This window comes from Ammodytes marinus (genome assembly GCF_949987685.1).
Source record: "Ammodytes marinus genome assembly, chromosome: 18".
In the NCBI taxonomy this organism is placed as follows: domain Eukaryota; kingdom Metazoa; phylum Chordata; class Actinopteri; order Uranoscopiformes; family Ammodytidae; genus Ammodytes; species Ammodytes marinus.
The window spans coordinates 4,653,247-4,677,034 of NC_137222.1; the positions used below are offsets into that span (position 1 = coordinate 4,653,247).

At 40.8% G+C, this 23,788-nt stretch overlaps 1 protein-coding gene across 1 annotated transcript in view; it reads left to right on the forward strand.

The window, feature by feature from the left end:
• Positions 1-21,915, forward strand: part of mast4 (microtubule associated serine/threonine kinase family member 4) — a 97,633-nt gene extending 75,718 nt beyond the window's left edge. Inside the window, exons 9-30 of the mRNA XM_080046827.1 lie at positions 302-459; positions 554-629; positions 969-1,178; positions 1,694-1,795; positions 2,292-2,424; positions 3,854-3,915; positions 4,046-4,137; positions 4,420-4,628; positions 4,744-4,882; positions 5,028-5,160; positions 5,487-5,652; positions 7,262-7,363; positions 8,164-8,286; positions 8,594-8,703; positions 9,766-9,887; positions 11,035-11,252; positions 11,850-12,050; positions 13,108-13,334; positions 13,781-13,903; positions 14,029-14,165; positions 14,540-14,727; positions 15,363-21,915. Coding sequence (XP_079902953.1) covers positions 302-459; positions 554-629; positions 969-1,178; positions 1,694-1,795; positions 2,292-2,424; positions 3,854-3,915; positions 4,046-4,137; positions 4,420-4,628; positions 4,744-4,882; positions 5,028-5,160; positions 5,487-5,652; positions 7,262-7,363; positions 8,164-8,286; positions 8,594-8,703; positions 9,766-9,887; positions 11,035-11,252; positions 11,850-12,050; positions 13,108-13,334; positions 13,781-13,903; positions 14,029-14,165; positions 14,540-14,727; positions 15,363-19,054 — 6,723 coding nt within the window. The 3' untranslated portion in view covers positions 19,055-21,915. The remainder of the gene's footprint in view (positions 1-301; positions 460-553; positions 630-968; positions 1,179-1,693; positions 1,796-2,291; positions 2,425-3,853; positions 3,916-4,045; positions 4,138-4,419; positions 4,629-4,743; positions 4,883-5,027; positions 5,161-5,486; positions 5,653-7,261; positions 7,364-8,163; positions 8,287-8,593; positions 8,704-9,765; positions 9,888-11,034; positions 11,253-11,849; positions 12,051-13,107; positions 13,335-13,780; positions 13,904-14,028; positions 14,166-14,539; positions 14,728-15,362) is intronic.
• Positions 21,916-23,788: the final 1,873 nt, after the last annotated feature.

Consider the following 23,788-nt stretch of genomic DNA (forward strand, 5'->3'; position numbering starts at 1 on the left):
TCCACAATAGCAGGGAATGGACAACTTAACGGCCTTACACGTTTTTATATATAGTGGGCATCCTGGGGAAATGCACCTGTTGGAAGACAAACAAGAAGTACTATAGAATAAACAACTTGATACATCTTCACCTCATCATTTGATATTGTGGAAAGGCTTGAGGCAGCGGTAGTCCTTGAAGGCCACTGTAGCCTCTGTGAACTCAAGCTTATCTGTTAGCATTATATTTTATCCACACAACCCAAAAACATGTCCATCTCTTTTTCTGTTCATGTTGAATGTATATGTGTTTCATTTCCAGTCATCCTGTTCATCACAGGAGAAGCTGCACCAGCTGCCCTTCCAGCCGACGCCCGACGAGCTGCACTTCCTCTCCAAACACTTCTGTACTGAGAGCATCTCAGGGGAGGAATGCCGCAGAGCCACCGCCAACATGCGACCCCGATCACGCAGTCTCAGGTATCTGTCTGTCTGTCTGTCTGTCTGTCTGTCTGTCTAATCAACTTTATCTTCACGTGGCAATGCTTACAATTTTTTTCATTTTTTTTTTCAGCCCTGGAAGATCTCCATCGTGTTACGACCATGAGATTATCATGATGAATCACGTGTATAAAGAGCGCTTTCCTAAGGTAAGCTTTCACAATGGTTGTGCAACAGCCATAGGCATATATTGCATGGTTGGTGCAGGCACCCACCCTTGCAGTGACTTTCTTGAATTCAGATTTAATTAAGGAGGCACTTACACCTTAAATTGACTCATAAAAGGCACAAATCGGTGCTTAGAAATTCACGAAAAATGAAGTGTTTGACGCTCAACATTGTTATGGAGAAGGACCACCACGCCTTACTGCTTATTGTGTGTCCCCTAATGTTGAAACAAAACCTACGCACAACCCTCAATAGTATTGCTACAGCCATGTGTGTCCATTCATTATGTCACACACTAACCCCTTCCCTTGTGTCTGCAGGCCACGGCTCAGATGGAGGAGCGTATCCAGGACATCATCCGCAGTAACTCCCCAGAGAGCGTGCTCCCGCTGGCAGACGGCGTGCTCGGCTTTGCCCACCATCAGATCATTGAGCTGGCCCGGGACTGTCTGGAGAAGAGCCGGCTGGGACTCATCACCTCCAGCTACTTCTGTGAGCTCACGGACAAGCTGGAGAGGCTCGTTCAGGAGGTCAGCACTGACCACATAGATATTATACAGATGTTTTTCAAAGACTGTGACACAATACACCAATAAATTGCAATGTTTTAAAAAGAAACCATTTGTGAAAGGTTTAATAATTAATAGGAAAAACAGCAAATACTCATTTGAGAAGCTTGAACCATGAAACCAGGAATTTTGACGTAATGAAAACACTAATTTTATAGGGTCTTGATTTGTTTTGTGTGAAAATAAAATCATAATTTGTAAAGTAACTAGTTACTAAATTGATAAAATAATTCAAGTGTAGTGAAGTAAAAGTACGTAGTAGCATGACGAGATGATACTCAAATAAAGTACAAGTACCTAGAATTGGTACTTAAGTAAATATACTTAGTTACTTTCCACCACTGATGGAATTACATGACAGGCACGAACTGGGGTTAAGGAGAACCATGTCTAACTGAACCTTGAACTTTGAAGTCCATGATTTAACATGTGAATAACTGAAACCTTGTTTTATTTCCTGGTTTGCTGCTGTGTAGTCGACGGAGAGATCGGACAGCGATGAGGTTAACTTCATCAGAGAACTGGTGAAGAAAATCCTCATCGTCATCGCCCGACCGGCTCGACTCCTAGAGTGTCTGGTACGTTTAATATCACTAAACTGCCTCTAAAATACACTGTATGTAAACCCTAGTTATCATTAGTATGTCACAAATCAATTTAGTATTTAATCAATCTTATCTTATTCACTCTATAACTTGACAGGATAGTTAATTATTAAGTAATGTAACTATTATTCTTACATACCGAAAGGAAGCCCTTTTCAGAACACATACCCACAAAGAAATGCAGAAATTTCATTATAAACTGAACATTTTATATTTTCTTTAAACATGTGTAACTACATTTCAGAGCAGTCTAGAAGTGTATTCCCATAGACAATCTGTATTTCAAACTGCTCACTGAGACTTATGAAAGGCATCAAATGTCGGATCCAAAATTTAAAACCACATAAACACAGAGTCCAGAGACTTAGACAATGGTTTTCTTGTTTCTTTACCTCAATTCAAACATGCATTGTCTTCTTAAACATCATTCATACTGGCCTATACTAAACTGTGCTGCTGCTGTGTGCAGGAGTTTGACCCGGAAGAGTTCTACCACCTGTTGGAAGCGGCTGAAGGCCATGCTAAAGAGGGTCAGGGCATCAAAACGGACATCCCTCGTTACATCATCAGCCAACTGGGGCTCACCAGAGATCCTCTGGAAGGTACAGGAAGGAAGAACATTATGTCATTAACAAACTGCTTTCGGTAGAACTGCTGGCACTCTTGAAGACAATCAAATGGCACAAGGAAATAACATGTGACATTTGAGACGCTGCGCGTCGGGCTCCTGCTTCAGCTTGTCGGCCTTTATTTCTAACAAGTGACCCGTTCGCTATACATTATCCCTTACTTATTATTTAGGCTCTGTAAAGAAGAACAATAAGAAAATGTTTGCTGAATCTTATAATCACAGTGAGGTGCTGAGTATTACTTTTCCTGCATCTTCAACAATAAATATGACCAGCAAATAAGCAAGGTTAGCTGTTGTGGTGAGGCTGTAAAAGAAAGAGATAATTGAGCTGTTGTGGGAAGTAAAAGACTTAAAACTCTTTGACTAATGTCCTGTGCTGAACAGACTGTCTCTTCTAATGGCCCTCTGTCTCTCCAGATTCTAGTAACAAACAACATTCATTATGACTAATTAGAAAAGAATAGCCTCCCTATGGACCTTATACAGCTCTACACAGACCGGGCCCATCAGCAAATCTGTCCATTCATTCCTCTGTGTTGCATTTGCACCAGCGCCTTGTCCGCCTAAAGCAAAACCTACAAGGCAGGACAGATGTTAAATAGCAGTTGGAAATGTGTTTGCGGGCCCTCTAGGGACACGGAAAACACCCCCGTGTGAAATAACACACATGGACTGAGGCATTGGTCGCACACAATCGTGAAAGATGCAAGTTGGTTTATAATGAGCAGTTCTTGGTCTCGAGCGGAGATTTTCAAAGCTGGTGTTGGATGTGTTTGTGTTGCCAAAAACCTGATTTCCGCCTCATTTATTTTCAATTCACATTATCCCGGAGTCAGCACCTCAAACCTAATGGACGAATAAAGGCTAAAGTCGGCTGTTTTCTCAGCATTTTGGGTTTATTTATCTTAAAAACTGCACTGCGGGACATTTTCATAGGCTTAACATTGAAGCTATAGTGCGTAACTTTTTCATAAATTATTGACGATTACATTCAAGCCATTGCCGAACGAGTTGACACAAACTTGATTAAGCCCATCAGCTCCACAAAACTCTCTCTGTATTTCTCAGTATGGCAGCGTTTACAAACTGGTGTCAGCCCCCGGCACTGGTGCAGGACCTCAGAAAAATTCCAAGAAGAGCCCAAGAAATGTTTCAGTTGTTGATTCTTCTTTTAGTTAAACCTGGAGGTACAGCAGAAGGAATAAAATCCATGCGCTACCACGGAATGCTTACCTTGTGTAGATGCACCGACAGACAGTGTTGTTGTTATTTGTCAGAATTCCTCATGTTGGCAACAGAAGTTACGCACTATTGCTTTAAATTATAAATCTAACCACTATTTCAAACTGCTGCATCCTTGCTTCTTTTTTTCCTAATATATTTTTTTATTTTAACTGTAGAAATTGCTCAACTGACCAGCTGTGACAGCGGCATTGCAGAAACCCCCGAAACAGATGATTCGGTAAGCATCTCAGAAATTGATTATTGTATTGATTTACTCCATTATTTACTGCAGGTGGTGTAACAGCAGGGCACAGATTTTATCGCTTTTGATTTGTCTTTGTATTTGTCTCTCTTCTTTCCCCTCGCAGTCTCACAGCCTCAGCACAGCCTTGCGGTCGCGGCGTAAACCCTGTGAACTGGACTTTGAGATGACAAAACTCATCAGCAACGGTGCCTATGGGTAAATCCATCCTATTATATCACATATTATCTGACATTTTCTTATCTATAAAGTCTATCTTGATGATTGTTTTTTTTTTCCTATATTGTCAGCAGACATTAAAAACAATTAACAATATCGTAAATTATAAATGGACTTAACTCATTCAGAAACGCACTCATACACTGTGAGTGTAGGACATTCAGGAGCAAATTGGGGTTCAGTGTCTTAGGGCTAATTTGACATGTTAGAGCAGATTTTAATTCACCTTTAAATTTGACAACTTTTTCTTACTTTCCACAGCGCTGTGTATCTGGTTCGGCACAAGGAAACGAAGCAGCGGTTTGCCATGAAGAAGATCAACAAACAAAACCTGATTTTGCGAAATCAGATACAGCAGGCCTTTGTGGAGAGAGACATCCTCACCTTTGCTGAAAACCCTTTTGTGGTCTCCATGTTCTGCTCCTTTGAAACCCGCCGGCACCTGTGCATGGTCATGGAATATGTTGAAGGTCAGTAATAGCAAGTTTTTTTTAAGTGCTTTAGCTGAAAGCAGTATACCTAGAACAATGTCTACTGTGTGTTTTTACAAGCCCGTCAGTAATATCACTCCATTGCTGGTTGTAGGTGGAGACTGTGCGACCCTTTTGAAGAACATGGGCCCTCTGCCGGTAGATATGACCCGGATGTACTTTGCAGAGACGGTACTGGCTCTAGAATATCTCCACAACTATGGCATCGTCCACCGAGATCTCAAACCAGACAAGTAAGATCTCAGAAATTTCAAAGCAGTTGTAAATAACTGGTTGAAACCTTAAAGTTGCCTAAATGAAAAGGTTTGCTGACAAAAATCTGAGTTTTAGTTTTCAACTATCACTATTTTTTCCCCTCTTGTCGTCCTTCCTTAACAGTTTGCTGGTTACGTCTATGGGACACATCAAACTGACAGATTTCGGTTTGTCCAAAGTTGGGCTGATGAACATGACCACTAACCTGTACGAGGGACACATAGAGAAAGATGCCAGGGAGTTCTCTGATAAACAGGTATTTTATTATTCAACAGACAGTTGATAAAGCTTTAGTGTGTAACTTACGTCGCCTCCATGAGGAATTCTTAGTTATTACAACAACCCTGCACCAGTGTTGGGGGGGGGGGGGGCGACACCAGTATGTAAACGCTGCCATACTGAGGAATAGGGAGAAATAGAGCAAGTTTGGTGGAGCTGGTAGGCTTGATCAACTTTGTGTCAACTCGTTTGGCGATGGCTTAAATGTCACTGACATTCATTTATATAAAAAGGTTACACACTACAATACATTTTCCATGAACCACAACATGTTTAGAATATTAATTGTATTTTCCTGTACAGGTGTGTGGAACCCCGGAGTATATTGCCCCTGAGGTGATCCTGAGACAAGGCTACGGCAAGCCGGTGGACTGGTGGGCAATGGGCATTATCCTCTATGAGTTCCTGGTGGGCTGTGTGCCTTTCTTTGGAGACACGCCGGAGCAGCTGTTCGGACAAGTCATCAGTGGTGAGTTATACCTCCTTTTCATCTTTTTAGATGATGAATTAAGAACAATTTGGTCTATTATCTGTTGTATTTTTTGCCAAACAATAACTGCTACTCAAACGTTACTTATAGCTATGTGATCATCAGTTTGATTCTATCAGCTAGTCTAAGATGCTAACTTTTTTATATATATATATATATATATATATATATATATATATATATATATATATATATATATATATATATATATATATATATATTAGCATCTTAGACTAGCTGATAGAATCAAACTGATGATCACATAGCTATAAGTAACGTTTGAGTTAGCAGTTATCAGTTATATATATATATATATATATATATATATATATATATATATATATATATATATATATATTATGTTATGTTTAATTGTCTGTGCATAAAATGAAATTTCAGTGAGAAATACATTTGCATACAACTGCAAAACCCTTAAAGTCCTTATTTATTAAAGTATTTATTTATTAATGTATCTATTATTAAACAAATAAAAGATGAGTCCAAGCACATTTTCATCTGGTGTTTCAAATTCCAGGCAAACATCACAAACCCTCATCATGTATTTATTTAACGTTTAATAGTGACCAGATGGAATTACTTGATATATTTCTCACTATATTGAAAACTGAGATTTCCCTGAAGGGCGAGTAGCAAAACAGATTGGAGTAAGTGGATTCTGCTCGACTTTAGACCACAAGTGAAGTTTGAATATTCTAACAATGTTAGTTTTATCGCTTGCTGACCTTTTGGTGACAGCAGAACGGGCAAAATCTTGGTCTTTGAATCAAAAGCTTTTATCTTGACAGCGGTGTGTCTCAGATGAATTGTATTATTTGGACCTGTGGGATAATAGCCTGTATGTGCGCTGTAGAAATGAATGGCATGCCATGACTGATTTGGTTTGCTCTCAATCACACACAGTACCAAGCCTTGTGAGAGTGACTGTTAATTAAAGGGGCCTGAACATACTGAATGCATGCCACCGTGGCCTCGGGCCGTACACATAAATATTCATAACTCCCCTCCCCTCCTAAATTTGATTAAAATGGGGGACAAACTGTGCAGAGAGTAGACAATCAGCGGGGCACAGGCTAACCCTTTTCATTGCTTATCCATGAATGAGGCTTTTCACTAAATGCTGCAGCACATGGAAATTGCCTTGTTCAAAATGTTGCTTGCACCTTAGAACAGACCTTGTTCTGTCTGACTTTGCTGGTGAAGATGTTTTGAAAGGAACACTTCAGACATCAGTGTTTGCAACAATATCCTAAGTAGGTCTAATTAGGAGACATTTTATTAAGTCAAATTGTATTCACCATTAAGTTTAAGGTATTAAAGCAAGATCTCATGTCGATCTCTAAACTCTAATCTAATCTAAATAATACACAACTAATAAAATAAAATAATAAGAATACATTATTGGCAAGTTACTACATTTTTGACTTTATTAACATAAAAAAAAATTCTAGTTATCTGCATTTATTACATATATGGGTGCTGCACACTTCAAAGTAACATAGTGGCCGTTGTGCTTAATTGACTGCTTGTATGTGGAATATGTTTTATTAAACTGGTTGTGTGTTTCCAGATGAGATCAACTGGCCTGAGGGAGAGGACGCCCCGCCCCCTGACTCCCAGGAACTCATCACCTTACTGCTCCGACAGAATCCTTTGGAGCGGATGGGCGCAGGTACAAACCTTATTTTATGTACAGTCTATTGTAGAAACATAGCACATCCTGTAACACAGTTAAGATCTTTCCTTTATATACGCACTATGGTAAGCACTAGAAGCGCGCAGCAGGCTAACATAAATTCTCCAGTGACCGTTGGTGCCACCTCAGCACCCCGCTCATTATTCCGAGTCACCAGCGGAAGAAATTGAGGTCATCCAGCAGGAGAGCAGTTTATCCTGTGGCCTCCTCACCCCTTCCCTTTGATCAATGCAATGTCCATGAATCTAGTTCCATGCATGATCGGGTGCTAAGGGTGTGTAGGGCTCTAAATCTATGGACTGTAAATGTGGCTACGACCTGGGACAAACCCTGCGTTCCAAATTGCATAGTATTTCCTTTTTCTGTTCTACATACGATAGCAGTCCAGAAAAGGTGTGTAGTTAGAATGCAGTAGGCACAAAATTGGGACATGTTTTTACTTGTTTATTTCATCATAACATTGCGTCTTGAACTTATATATCTGGCGCTTTGCTGGTTGTTTTCACTCGGAGGCTCCGTCAATGGTACGACATTTCCACGTCAATTCCACCAGAGATCAATGCCAGGAAATTGTAATGCAAAATTTATGGTCAAGATACCAGTTTGTAGCAGAAAGCAAATCCTAATTTAAACATTCCTTTAGTCCCAGTGTGTCTGACTTAACCACTCATTGTCCCTGCAAAGTGTTTCATGTATGTATTTATACCACAAGCAATATCTACATTTGCCCTGAAAATTGTATTCAAACTAGTTATTCATCTGTATTCTTTCTTTAGGTGGAGCCGCTGAAGTGAAGCAGCATCAGTTCTTCAGTAACCTGGACTGGAACAGTTTGCTGAGGCAGAAGGCCGAATTCATTCCTCAGCTGGAGTCTGAAGACGACACCAGTTACTTTGACAGTAAGTTTTTTAACACATTAAAAATGACTGGAAAACAAGAGGGGCAACAATTTTACTCGAACTTCTCTCTATTGTCAATGCATTCTTTTTTTAATATTTATATATATTTTTTTTATGATTTTATTTTTTTATGTTGTATTTATTTTAAAATTTGTATTAAATAAAAATATTACTTTTTTTAATATTATTATTTTTTTTAAGTCTTTTAATACATTTTTCTCCCCGCAGCAGATAAACATCCATATAAGCTTAGATGAAAAAAAAAAATGGATTTCCATAAATCTGTGAACCTCTCTCTCATCCCCAGCTCGCTCTGACAGATACCACCACCTAGAGACAGAGGAAGAAGATACAAATGACGAAGATTTCAACGTGGAGCTTAGGCAGTTCTCCTCGTGTTCCCACAGATTCTCCAAGGTAAAACTTCCACCCTGTCCGCCCTGATTTGCTCTATTTAAAGTATTTCTAACTACCGGTAGTGACCTTGAATCTACTTTTTAATCTAGTTTTGCCTTTATTACTGTTTTGTAAGGTGTCATGAAAGGGCACCGACAAATAAAATGTATTATTATTATTATTAAGGTGTGTCCTTAACTCATAGGAATCATCATTACGGCGAAACGTGTCTGTAATTTAAATGAGTTGCTGCTCTTACCCAATCCTGCTGCTTTTCTCATGGGAAACAACACAAGAGCTGTATCTGTATTTCATATGGAAATGTGTGTCTCCGCGCCGCTCTCCGTTTTACCCCTACAGTATTATACGAAGGTCTCGGCTTTGCATATATTTTCCGCTTGCAAATCAGATTGTTTTTTAGGTTAAGTGGAGCACAATACACAATACAGTCATACAAGCTGGGAGTCATTGTTGTGCTGCATTGCAGTATGCTCCCCTCACACATCAAAACATAGCATTTCAGCATCTCAAAAAGTAGCGGACCGATTTTTTTTGTAACACATTATGAAGTTTGCATTAACACAGTAGTCTCCTATTTGTTAATGCCAATAACCCCCTGGTGTATAGATGTAAGCATATAATGATTAATTACATTAACTTGCTATATTTACAGAATACTTTACATTTATTAAAGGTGAATTCAGCGATCCTGGAGGAAGCTTGTTGTCAAAATCACTTTTTATCAAAATCAGATAATATCTCCTCACCATCTGCCACCTGTCCATACTGTGTGTTCGTAGAAAAATATCCAGTCTTAATGCACAGCCTAGTCTCTGTAAACTGGTATGTAAACAAAGGGGTCCACCATAGATTAACACTGGATTTTTTTTCAGCGCACTGCCAGTACTTCAAAGGTAGTAGATTTTGAGGAGATATTCACTGACTGGTAACAAGAATAACAAGAGCTCCACCTTTTGACCAAGCTTTGTAGCTCAATCTGAACTAACAGTGTGTGTTTTTAGACATCCAAGATAAAGCCTACATGTGACGTGAAGTGACCCATGGTTTGTGGGTGCTTGTCAGGTTTACAGCAGCCTGGATTTGTCCCGCGGGCACCTGGAGGAGAAGGGAGAGACGGAGGGCAAGAAGAGTGAGAGCCCCCTGACTGTGGACTCCCTCAGCTGGACGCCAGACTTCACTGAAATGTATGCTTTGATTTCCTCCATCTTTGAATCCAGATTATAAATTAATTAAGGTGCTCCGAAGAACTTCAGTTTGTGTTCATTCTTGCAACCCCTTTTTGAAAAAAGCGCTTTGTTTGATCATCAGTGGAAAATGAGACTGTTATATATTTAAAAGTTCCTTGTAGCACCTTTAAACGCCTGCACATAATGAACATAGTACATAATATAGCCGATATTAAATATGTTGTTCAGTCCATAATGCTCAAATTTGAAATATCATATTAAACACAAGACTTGTTTTCTTGCAGGCAAAAAATATAAATCCTTTTTGGTCATATCCTTTATGTCCAGCCTACTGCTGGTTCTAAAAAAATTGCACAATTTGGATTTGCATTCCATTAACTGGAGGAACTAGTATTACAATAATTTAAATAGGTCAAAGTATAAATATATTGTACAAAGGTTTAGGTTAAATCAAAACAATGTACTTAAGTAAAAATATTTGTTAGCAGAAATTCCACTGTGCGTGATATATCTTCATATGTGACATGATTGGATCAATACTAAAGCAGTGTGTAAGCAGCTTTTATTTGTTGTACTTTATATAAGGTTGGGTTAGATATACAGTATAGTCCATTGGTTCCAAACGTAGGGGTTGGGCCCCTCCAAAGGTTCACAAAATTAATCTTAGGGGTTTGTGAGATGATTGGAACTTTGTATATTTCTAGAAAGAATGTAAGTTGTTACACAGTGGAATTAGAGGTTTAAAGCTGAAGCAATTGTTCCAGTGGATTGCAATAATCTTTCTTTGTACACAACTGGAATGTATGTTGCAAAACATAAACCTTACTGCAAAACAGCAGAATCCTAAGAAGTATAATCCAAAACGTTTAATAAGGTTGTAGCCTTTTGCATCTAGATATGAGCGGGGAACGCCACCATGTTGCACCACCATTTCTCTTCCGTAGCACAGCCATCTTGCGTTACTAGCTCCTTGTCCTTGAAATCCACTATAGCTTCTGGAAATTGTCCGAAAAGTAAAGGGTTAGCAAGGGAGTGTCGCAATCTATAACTCTCACCACTAGACAACACCAAAGTACTCTATTACACACTGCACCTTTCATTCAAACAACTGGCTTCATAACAATTTTTTTCTTTCTCCATCCAGGCCGTCACTGTCCCACTCCACAGACACAGACAGTGTGAATCCCGGCCCTCGTCCCAACAACCTGCTCCCAAAGTTTGCCATCTCAGCAGAGAGCGAGGGAGATGAGACGTCAGGCATAGGCGACCCCAGTAAGATCTCCTTCTCCACTAGCGAGCTGCTGCAGGACGAGCATGACGTCACCACTCCAGGCAGCACACACAGCGGAGCCACACTCTCTGGTACCAAAATACAGAGGCTACTCGCTCATAGGATACAGCAGCATAAAGCAGCTGTATAAGCTATACAACACATGGGCTTTGTTTTCATTTAAAAAAATCAATAAGTTGTTTGTGAAAATGATGAAAAGACAGAATCTCACAAACAAAACGCTCTGCATTTCCATACACAAAAAGTATCCTAGACATCCCTTTTTTGTTCTGTTTTTTTAATATAGTTTTTATCGGTTTTATATTTTTCACTGTATTATGTCAACTTTTTTTTTTACACTTTTGACAAGAGCTTTGCTACTGTAGTTTTTTCTCAAATCTTTTTGCTAAGGTTAGCTCACTGTCTACTGGCGCCGGTATCTTAATATTTAACAGATGGATATGAGAGTAGAATCAATCGCCTCATCTAACTCTTCGCAATAAATCAAACAAGCCTATTTGCCATAATTCCAGACAATTGTTTTAAGAATGTAATAGTTATATCTTTAATGGATATATTTAAAAGGTCTTAATCAAGTGTTCCTTCACTAGCTAAGGAAAGAAAATAACCAGCATTTGTTCACCATACGTGTGTGCCTCACTCTTTGCTCATATTTTTCTAATTATCAGGGAGTTTCTCAGAACATCTGGACCAGTTGACGCCCAGAGGGGAGGGTGTGTTGAGCCCGGACGGCCCCAGTCACACCTCTGTTGACCCGGTGAATCACAGTACCTCTCTCAAGCCTGAGAGCGCTGCGGAGAAGACCGTAACCGTGGCCAAAGTCCCAAAGTCTGTCTCTACTGGAGCCCTGTCCCTCATGATCCCTGGGGGTAAGTCCAAGAAGAAGAACACACCTTGACATAGGCTACTACTATGGGTGCTATATAAATAAAGTTAACACTATTATGATTATTGATATGTAGGAAGAAATGTATAGATTGACTCAGCCGTGCTCAGTTAGCAAATCCTGGAGAATGTCTGTTGTCAAAATCACTTTTTGTCAAAATCTGTGATTATCTCCTCACGATCCGCTAGCTGTCCGTACAGTGTGCGCTGTGGAAAAAAAATCCAGTTCAGCCTAGGCTCTGTAAACAGGCATGTTGCTAGCTACGGTGGGCTTTGTTTTCATACCAGTTTACAGAACCCGAGGCTGTGTATTAAAACCACATTTTGTGTCAGCCTAGACAGTAAAGACAGGTAGCAGATCGTGAGGTTATATTCACTGAATCACACAATGAAGTCAGTGGTGTCACCGACTGAGCCGCCCAGCCACTTTGTTGAAGGTCAGAAGTGTGTCAGAGCAATAACGTGTCAAGAATTACAATTTAGAGCCACCGACTCTGAGCAAATAATGTGAAAGAGATGAAAGCGGACTGTAGATCGGTGCGAAATTGGCCCAGCATGACACCCGCTGTGAGTTCCATTTTACAGAGTCGCATTGGGCAAATAGCCGACTACCAACCGCTAACTAGGAAAGCTAGCCGGCAGGGCAAGAGCAAGAGGTCTCCACTGCTTTGGAGAGAGAGAAAATCCTATTAGTTTCACCCACAGCAGGAGCAGAATGAACCAGAGTCATGAGCGTCATAGCAACAACAGATCAGTATTGACTCGAGGGGCAAGTCCAAAGTCTGATTGATTAAATAAAGGAGTGTGCTGCTCAGGGGGGGATTATCTCTTCATTTTCAGCGTGAACACATTACCCCCATTCTTTACTCTCTCCAGTGTCTTCCATTTCATTTCAGAATAGATTTTAAGACTTTTAAGTTTGTTTTTAAGGCCAATATATGCTAATCTACTGGCCAAGTGGGCCAGTTCGGGATTTTTTTTTTATGTTGAACCCTGAAAGAGCGTTTGAATAAGATGTTGATTGATCAATTTGTTTTGCAGATATCTTGGGTGTTTCTCCGCTGGCCAGCCCCCTGTCTCCGTACTCCCTCTCGTCGGACCCTTCCTCCAGAGACTCCTCTCCCAGCCGGGACGTCCCACTCTGTGCGAGCGGCCAGCGGCAGCCCGTCATCATCCACAGCTCGGGGAAGAAGTTTGGCTTCACGCTGAGGGCCATAAGAGTCTACGCATGTGACAGTGACATCTACACTGTCTACCACATGGTCTGGGTAAGGAGTAGATCAGCCTGTAGTACATATGTTGGTATATTAACACACTGTGTAACGTGTTTGTTGCTTTTTCTTAATTTCTTTGGCTCAAAAACCGTCTGTCACAATTCATGATACTTTCTCCAGTTTCAGTCTTTATTAATGACGTGTTTTATCTCATTAAAAAAAAAAAAGTCCAACTGTGAAAGCACCATTAAACGTCTACAGGCCTATAAAGAAAGAGAGATGAAGATGATAAATGTCTATTGTGTGTGTGTGTGTGTGTGTGTGTGTGTGTGTGTGTGTGTGTGTGTGTGTGTGTGTGTGTGTGTGTGTGTGTGTGTGTGTGTGTGTGTGTGTGTGTGTGTGTGTGTGTGTGTGTGTGTGTGTGTGTGTGTGTGTGTGTGTGTGTGTGTGTGTGTGTGTGTGTGTGTGTGTGTGTGTGTGTGTGTGTGTGTGTTGATCAGAACGTAGAAGACGTAGGGCCGGCACATAAAGCCGGACTCAAAGCCGGTGACCTCATCACTCATGTGAACGGAGAAGCAGTTCACGGTCTGGTTCACACTGAGGTGGTGGAGCTGCTGCTTAAGGTACACTGAGAACTGTCTTTATCTTCGCCGTTAGACAAAAATATCAAAATTGACCATTGCTTGAAAAAAAACATGTTTTTGCCTAAAGTGTCTCGACTTAAAAAGAGGTATCCCTTCGTTTGCAGAGTGGTAGCAAAGTGGCCATCTCCACCACCCCGTTTGAAAACACTTCAATAAAAACTGGCCCAGCGCGGAGGAACAGTTACCGGAGCAAGATGGTCCGATGCTCCAAAAAGCCCAAGAAGGAGAAGACACCAGAGAGGTACTAATCTAATGCAGAAACACAAATTTATTTAAAAAAAAATACTTCTCTTTTGAAAAAAGGAAACATTAATATATGTGAAATGAATCTAAAGTAAACAAACTTTTTTTATTGGTTTCATGTAATACTCTAATGTTTTGAGATACTGTATTTTTCTGAGCTGTACGCCATAATCATCTAAATTAAAAAAGTCCTGACATATTTCACTCTGTGTAATTAATCTAGAATATATGAAAGGTTTACTTTTTGAAGGGACGTTTCCATGATATTACATTTATTTGTACATGCACCTGTATTGTTTGTAAAAGTATTTTAAAAGCAGGGATTTAACATGAGTTTTTTTCTTTGTCTTTCTCTTGGCTTTTTCTGCGCAGGCGGCGCTCCCTGTTCAGGCGTTTTGCGATGCAGCCGTCCCCTCTGCTCCACACCAGCCGCAGCTTTTCCTCTCTGAACCATTCTCTGTCCTCTGGTGAGAGTCTCCCCGGATCCCCCAACCACAGTCTGTCCCCCCGTTCACCCACCGCCACCGCCCCACGCCACACACCAGACTTCACACAGTCAGGTGGAGATTTTATCTAATGATAGAATCATTCATAAATTCATAAATTCATAAATCGTCAGTGTTTGTTTTCTGCAGAAGAGTCATGAAAGAGAGAAAAAATGAAGGGAGGATTTTTTTTTCCTTTTTTATTTTATTATGCACTGAGAAAATAAAGAGGAAATGTCAAGAATAAACTTGACAATTATAGACTGCGAGAAAGTTGTCAAGATTTTGACAGATTGGAACTTTATAAAAACACAAACGATGCAACTTTGCAACAACCTCATTTTTAACCGAACCCAGATGTCCTCTAAGCTCCACTAATAACTGGACTGCACTGGCCTCTGGCAGTCCGCTGCACATTGAGAACAATGTTATTGGACTTTACAGGACGTCTAAACTCGACTAGTAACTTAAAATGAGGTTTTAGCCCATTTTCTGCCTTACGAAGAACACAAAGATGCATCGTTTGTGTTTTAATAACATTTTGCGAGTTATTTTATTTCGTCTTTATTTTCGACATCGCAATTTATTTCTCAAAGTGCATAATAAAAAAAACATCCTCCTCATATTTGTTGTCACTCCATGGCCATAATGCTCTTCTGCCATTTTAATTTCATTTTACTCATATCTGTTTGTTTTTTTTGTTCTTCCAGGAGGCAACTCATCCCAGAGCAGCTCTCCCAGCTCCAGCGCTCCAAACTCCCCCGCCGGCTCGGGTCACATCCGGCCCAGCACGCTGCACGGCCTGGGCCCCAAACTACCGGGCCAACGCCTCCGTCAGGGGCGCCGCAAGTCCGTCGGAAGCATCCCTCTTTCCCCATTGGCCCGTACACCTTCCCCTACCCCTCAACCAACCTCCCCTCAGCGCTCACCCTCTCCCCTTCTCAGCAGTTGTCACTCTGTCTCCATTTCCAAATCTGCACAAGCCTTCCCGACCAAGATCCACTCCCCGCCCACCATCGTACGGCATATTGTGCGCCCTAAAAGTGCCGAACCACCCCGCTCTCCCCTTCTGAAACGTGTCCAGACTGAGGAAAAGCTGTCACCATCTTATTCGGGAGATAAGAAGCATCTTTGTCCCAGGAAACACAGCCTGGAAGTGACCCAAGAGGAGGTCCAAGATGATGAACTACAAGATTACAACACCTTTGTGGAGGAAACTGTTTGTGAACCACCAGTAATAACAAGAGTACGACCAGTGGAGCAGGGCTGTTTAAAGAGGCCGGTCGGTCGCAAGGTGGGCCGACAGGAGTCTTTGGAAGATCTGGACAAGGAGAAGCTGAAATCCAAAATGGTGGTAAAGAGGCAGGATTGGTCTGAACGGAGAGAGTCTCTTCAGAAGCAAGACGCCTTTCCTGAATCTGACTCGTGTGGCGATGAAAGGGAGGAAAGTTCCCCTGTCCCCCTGGAGGCCAAAGCTGCAAGTGCAGCCCTAAAAGACGTGCTGTATAAGAAACTCTCCACGCGCGTATCTGAAACTATTGCTGACACGTCTAGCAGCAGCAGTGAAGGTGAAGGTCTCAGGTCGGCTCTCTGCTCCAATCACCCAGAATGGCAGCACTCCAGACAGGGTAAAGACACTATCAAACCAGAAAGACTGGACTTCAAAGCTCCCAACATTGACTTCACCAGGAAAAGGCTTTCCTTTGAAGACAGAGAAGACTGTATCTGTCGGTGTTCTTCTGGCATCCACGACAGCCTCCATTTTGGCTCCACCCGATCCAAGAGCCTCCAGTTAGACACGGCCATGTCTCACGAGCACATTAAAGGCGTTCACTCAAGCCCTGAATGTCTTGCCCCGCCTAAGCTTTTCACTGGCAGAGGAGAGAGCGCTGTGGAAAAACTGCAACTCATTTCGTCTTCTGTGGAATCTCCTCTTCGAAAAACATCATCTGAATATAAACTGGAAGGACGCCATGTTTCCTCTTTGAGACCACTAGAGGGCACTCTGGATATCGGTCTTCTATCCGGGCCCAGAGTCTCCAAAACAGACACTTGTTTATCCAAGATGGCGGACAACACAAGCGAAACTGTGTGTGTGAGCCCTACAATTTGGCTCCAAAGCCCGACTATTGAAAGACAGATAACTATACCACAAATGAAAAACACAGACAAACCCAAGAGCCCCCTGACGTGTTCTCCAAGCCCTGAACAAATTTTTCCGCCTCTAAATAGCTTTGTGGCCTCCAAAGAACAGTCGAATGCCACAGCTGCTGAGGTGAAAATCATCAGTCAGAGTGGTGAGAAAACGCAGGATAAACTTAGTGATTCTTTGAAGGCTCAAAGCGGCAAAATGGAGGCGATACAAGAGAACAGGACGGTGGTCTTAAAAGCGTCTCCGTCTCTCACTCACCGACACAGCTCTCACTTCTCCTCGTGTGGAAAGACGCCCTCGATACGGGAAGTCAGCAACGAAGATCAAGAGGACGAAGTGGAAGTCACACAGCAGCACACTACATCACAGAACGCTGACAGCTCTCAGACAGTGCTCCCTTTGACTCCTACTAGGCTTGAGGTAAACATTAAAACTGCAGCGTCTCCGGTTGCCAGCGAGCCATTACCTGTGTCACTGAACCAGAATATAAACTGTGGCTTGGATACAGCAGGTCAGGCGTTTCCGAGCTGTGAGAAAAAAACAACACAGCCGGCAGCAGCTACCAGCGCACAGTCACACAACTCAAACATGACCTCCTCCGCTTCTAAGGTGAGCGCGCTCAGCAACAACTCCCAGACGTGTGAACTGGTTCCAGAGAATGTGCTCTCAAAACAGCCCGACATCTGCTCCTCCAATACACAGCCACCGCAGCTGGTGTCTATAACAACATCACCGACCGCTGCTTCTGTACACGGAGATCAAGCCTTCCTCAGCTTAAAATCACAAGGCCAAGTTTGTCCGGAAAGATCTGTCAGTAAGGACGGTGTGCAAGCGAACAGATCAGCTGTGGGAGTTGTGGGCGTCGATGCAGGCAGTTCAGATGCTAAGAAGGAAATAATAAATACACGTGTCACAGTAGCAAAAGTCGACGCCAACCAAAAAGTGGAGCAGAAGAGAGACATTTCTACCGCAGGAAACTCGGTCACCGCGTTGGAAAATGTCCCAGAAGTAGCACAGGCCGTGAATAAAAAGACAGACAAAACTGTGTCTGTTGGTGCAGTAGAGAAGAGTAGCGTGGCACTGCAGAAAAGCGACGAGCACGTATCGCCCAAGACCAACAATGTGAAAGATTTAGAGCAGCTATCTAGAAGCTGTCAGGCTGAAAAAGCGGAAAAACACCAATCAACCGATTCAGAGAACTGCACCTCGAAAAAAGAACCCACTATCAGTGTGAGAGAGAACGCTGCTCTCCCCACAGTAAAACAGAAATGTTCTGCTTCGCCGAATGCAATTGAAAACGCTTGGAATCCCAGAGGTAATAAATCAAAGCCTGACCCACAACCTGTAGCACACGCCACTGTGAAGGAGTCTAAAATACTTGAAGGGAAATGGAACAGTGTAACAGCTCCTACCCCTCACGTCCCAGTGCTCAAGGGCAGTCCACATTCAAAACAGAGGGATCTGTCTAAAGAATCTTCAAACGTTCAACTTTCAAGCCACGACTCTAAACGGAAAGAGGCCTCGTGTGCACCCGCGGGGGCTGCAAAGAGGGAGGAATCGGTTCAACTGACACAATCTAGCGCTCTTGTTGATGTGAAGCAAAGAGACAGCCAGCCCAGAAGCTTTGTAGCGCCCTCAGCTCATAAAGAAAACACAGATTCGAAGCCAAAATCTCTTTCTCCTAAAACCGTCCCTTCATCGTCAAGCCTGAAGACCACTGGAGCTCCTATGCCGCTTATTAAACAAAGTTTTGACGCCAAACGTAAAGACACCTCGCCCAAGAGTCAAGCCCAAGTTGTTAAAAACCATCTCGACTCCAAACCAAAACAAGTATCTTCTCCGTCAGATTCTCCCTCCAAGCCTGATACACCTCCTCCACCACCGGTAATGTCCAAAATGGCGGCCAAAAAAGAATCCAATTCCCCAATCAGCGGAGCAATTTCAGGTCGGATCTCCAGCCCCAAGGAAAGCCCCAAGTCTGAATCACTCAAAGCGGACACATACAGGGGCCCAGATATCAGAATCACCACAGCTGACAGACAGTCGCCCTCTAGCAAGAAAGAGCAGCCCGAGAGGAAGAGAAAAGAAGCCGTCCAAGAGGTCACGACATCTGTCCAGAAAAACACTAAAAAAGACGCTTCTCGGGCGTCTCCCTCGGCTCTGAGAGACACTGCAGACAAAGACAGTGGCAAGGGCAAGCAGCAGCAGCAGCAGAAGGAGTCTCCGCGTAGCGCTAGCAACAAGAAATGAAGCCGGAGATGTGAAAATAGCAGCTTCACAGAATCCACGTGTAATAAAATGTTAGAAATACTTTGTGCAAACATCATCATGCCTTCTTTTTTTCTTCTTTTTTTTTAAGGTTGAGTCAGTGATTCTGGAGAATGCTTGTTTAATAAAAAAAAAAGTACAATCCAGTGTTAATACACAGCCTAAGCTCTGTAAATGGGCATGTTGCTAGCTACGGTGGGCCCTCTTTGTTTACATACCAGTTTACAGAGCCTAGGTGTGTATTTACACCATAATTTTTTTCCAGCACACACACGGTACGGACAGGTCACGGATCGTGAGGAGATATTCACTGATTTAGACAAAAAGTGTTTTTTGTCAACAAGCATTCTCCAGAATTGCTGACTCCGCCTTTAAGGACCGGGAAAGCTGTTACATGCTATAAGAGAGGTAGGGTGTGTGTGTGTTGGGTTTGTGTGTGTTGCGTTAAATACGATGACATATGTTTCTAGGTCTGAATGTAGGCAAATCATTTGCTGATAATTTCCTGTATTTTTTTTTTTTTTTTTTACTTTTACGTCAAGTGAATGTTGTTGTTTTTTCTGTCCAAGGCAGAAAGCTTTTGTGCAATCAAAATGTCAGGGGGCGATGGGGAGTAGCCTTATAAAGGGTCGTAAAGTACTGTAGTAGAGTCAGTGCCATAAATGATTTTTCAATTGCACTCCCAAGACTCTGGCGACCCTCATGTCCAAGTCTTTTAAATGCAGTAGACCACACGATTTCTATGGGCAATTTAGCAGGTGCATCACGGTCGTTTCTATTCAGAATTATCCGATTGTTTATTGTTGTTTTTCTTATGTTGGGATTTGTGCATTGGTACACCGACTGAATTTGTCTTGTGTCCTTTTCACCTAAAACTAAAAAAAAATTGGAATCTTCTAACAGTTCTAGAGAATCCTAAATTTAGTTAAGGGGCCTTAGAATAATGAGAAATAAAAACAACTTGCTTGTTCTTAGTAAGGTGTGGTGTTTAATTCACATTCCTCTGACATTCTGTATATATTATTTGTTGATTATTATGCAATAGGGTGTAAATATGACCACACTGTAAAAACTTGGGATTCATGGGGCTTATTGTCGTTTGTATTATATGTATAGATTTGTTTTGCTGTGTCATTTATTTCAGTTTGAACACTCGATATTAGAGTATGATGTTCCTGCTTGTCTAAAGTAAACTACTGCTGTGGTGTCGCGTCAAGTCAAAAGTCAAAAAGTCTTCTTTAAGACCTTTCACATGTTTTGAACTTGAAGAGAGAGAGCAAGAGAGACATGGACAGAGCTAAAAGGCATGACGGGGTAACTTGGGCTATTTCTAAATGTAGCATTAAATTACAAAAACTGTGAGGGGGGAGGGCTGTCAGCATTTTCCCAAGAAAGTCTTTTCATGTTGAGGATTTATTTGACTTAACGGTTTGCCGAGTGATGACTTTGTAAAAATATGAAATACTGTGTTTTGATGGATGAGATGAACCAGCCAGTCCGCACATGTTAAAAATATTACAGTAGATTTCAAAAGGCTTTTGGCTTCGACTGCAGTAAATGTCCATGTCTTTGCGGAGTGATACAACATCAGTCATTTTGCTAAGATAAGGTCTGAAATCAGGGTTTTTGGTCTAAGTGTTGTGTGAGTTTTTTGAATCTGTTCATAACGAGCAAATGCTATAGCTTAAAGCTTCACCTGGGTCAAGATTTTCTAAAGAGGAATCCTGATTATTTGCGTAGCATATAGTTCGTGTCCACAACATTTGATGTTAATGTGCAAATACTTGGTACTATACGTATAGGCTGTCATATATCCGCATTCACTTTAATGCAATTTACTTACTCACACACATACAAACACACACACACACACACATATGAAAAACACGTATTTCTATACTGTAGATGCCTTTTTTAAATCGCAAACCCTAAAGGACAAACGGAAAGTAGCCTAGGACACTAAGTATGTAATGCAGAATTAGCCCTGTAGTGCTGGCTATGTCAAAACAATAAGCTTGTCTATTGGATATACTCTAATGTCAACTAGTCACATGGCAAAACACTGCTAAATCTAAATATGACACAGAATATACAGTAGTTTCTATAAAAGGTGAACTGTGCCCTAAGAGTGGAACCGAAACAGGTGAGGTTGATTGCAGAGATTTTAATGTTAAAAGTATCTGATGTTTACTCTCATTAGATATTGTGAAATGTATCGCTGTATTACAAGAGAACAAACGCACCTTAACGCTTTGCCAATATTCAGTTCAAAGGTTGAGACGAAGAGTGAAAGTGGAACTGAAAGTGTTTAATAAATTCCCCCTACCTGACGTTAGAATTAAAATTAATCACTGAATTTTATTTGGAACAATTAAAAAACTTGTATATTTCCCCCCTCTCTTTCTCCTACACGTTTTCTTTCCCCGTGACTGACATTAAAAGTCCTTGAAGCACATTCAATGTTTGTTTACAAAGCATCATGGATGTATATTTTGTATATTGTTGATTTGCCAAAATCTATGTTCTATGTGTCACAGATAATGTTGTTTATAGTAGTGTGTGTGAGATATTTCGCCACCAGGATGTTTAAATAAGAACACTTGATTGTGCAGTAAATCAATGTCTTTTCATCGGTCAGGTCTGCGTGTCTTTTCATTTTTTTTTTTTTTTTCGTTTTTCTTCATATGTGCAAAACTTAGTATTAGATGAACTCGCTTCTGATGGTTTGTCTTTTAGAACATGTGCAATAAAAAAAGTGTTTTTGTGTTTTGTATTTTGCCCAAGGAAGAGCTCTATGGATGTCATAGATGTTGTATATTAAAACAGATATTTATACTTCTAATGTTGCGTAATACTGAAAAATAAAATGGAATTATAACTTACATCTTTTCATTCCTCTTTTGATACATGGCACCTGCATAGATTGATAGTCATATAAGATGTGTTGCATTGATTGTAGTATACTGAAAAAAAGATCAACACTTTTTATAATAACCATTTCGTATAAGAATCTTACTGAAAATAATATCATTAAATCTGACTTAATTGAATGCAAAAATGTATTAATAATTACAATTATCATATATTAATTATGTCCGGCAGTCTCATAGTAGGTGCTCAGAAAAATCAGCAGAATGTGCAGGAAAATTATAATTCTGCTAACAAGCATACAATTCAACGTATAAGGACAAAATAAGTTAATTTTAATAGTTCAGTCAGAAAATGATTAGCAGATCTGTCACCTAAATTCCTACAGTATTTTTCTTATTAGTACCAAAACACAGTGTTATTTTCTTTTCTAAGAACTACTTTACAGGAATGAAGACAGTACGTCCTTGTAAAGTAAATTTACCCAAGGAAAGACCTTGACTGATCGCAGCTCTGTTGTGCACAAGCTTCAGTATCACCATGACCTTAAGAGGTAAGCTGTGAGTTTTAGTTCTTCGACTAAGATTTGTAGAAGATTGAAAGGCTTTATACATTTGACAGTTTAACATAAAATTATTTAATCTTTCTCGATCCTCAAAAGTTTTGATTATGTCTAGGTTAAAGTAAATGTTGGTGTCAGAGAAGTGATCATTTTCTATGGTATTTTCTCATAACTGAATAAACAAACTTTCCTCTCGGATCCCTGGTACACTGTTTTAAGTTAGAAAACTTCCCTGAAAAGTTACTGTTTCACTGTTGTTGTTGTTTACAGCAGCAGGGCCCACAGTTTGGTTTACAAACGTATTCTAGTCTTACGTTTGGTTACAGGTGTCTCAATATAATTTTCTTTTGCTTTCTGATAGAATTATTCAATACTAAGAATTACATGTAGAGTAAATATATTTTATAAACTAAATGCAGGTTCTGCAAAATTAAATCCCCTTCTGAAACTGCATAGTGCACCTTTAACAAGAAAATATAGCAGATTTTCATTTTGGCTTTATGGACCCCACTCTTCGAATCCCACTGTTATAGTTGCACATTTACATTTGAAATTGCCATATTTTATTTTTTACCATCCATCCGCTCAAATTGTAATTAACACAGTATGACCATGTCTTTGCCAAACCATGGTGTGCAGTGTGAAACCAACGGGGGGCAGTATCCTCCCATCTGTGTGTGCTGGGCCAGCCCTCTGTTACCTAACATCTGTTCCTGTACTGATACACAGGGACTAGTGTGGTGCAGACTGCAATGTACGCAAATCTCATTTAAGATTACAAGGACCCTGATAATGCTGCATATCTTTACGATATTTTAACAAGATTGTGTTGGCCTACAGATTACAGGTTACCTCTAGAGAGTAATACACATGGATATTAATCTGCCTTCCTTCCATTTATTTCAAAGTTTAATTGTAAATATCCTGTTGTAGCATTGGTATGAATCATGTCATAATACATTTATGATTGCATTGCAGGTGCTTTGTGTTTGAACAACAATCATTCTTATCTCTTTCTCAGAGTAAATACAGATAGCACTCTAGGCCCTTATTTCTCACACGGAAATTAGAGTCAGCAATTCTGGAGAATGCTTGTTGTCAAAATAAACTTTTTTTCCAAATCAGTGAATATCTCCTCAGAATCGGCTGCCTGTCTGTGTGTACCTGTGTGCGCTGACAAAAAAATAAAAAGCTGGTGTTACCAGCCTATATGCCCTATAAACTTGCATTTTGCTGGCTACGGTGGGCTCCCTTTTTGTACATACCCTTTGTTTACATACCAGTTC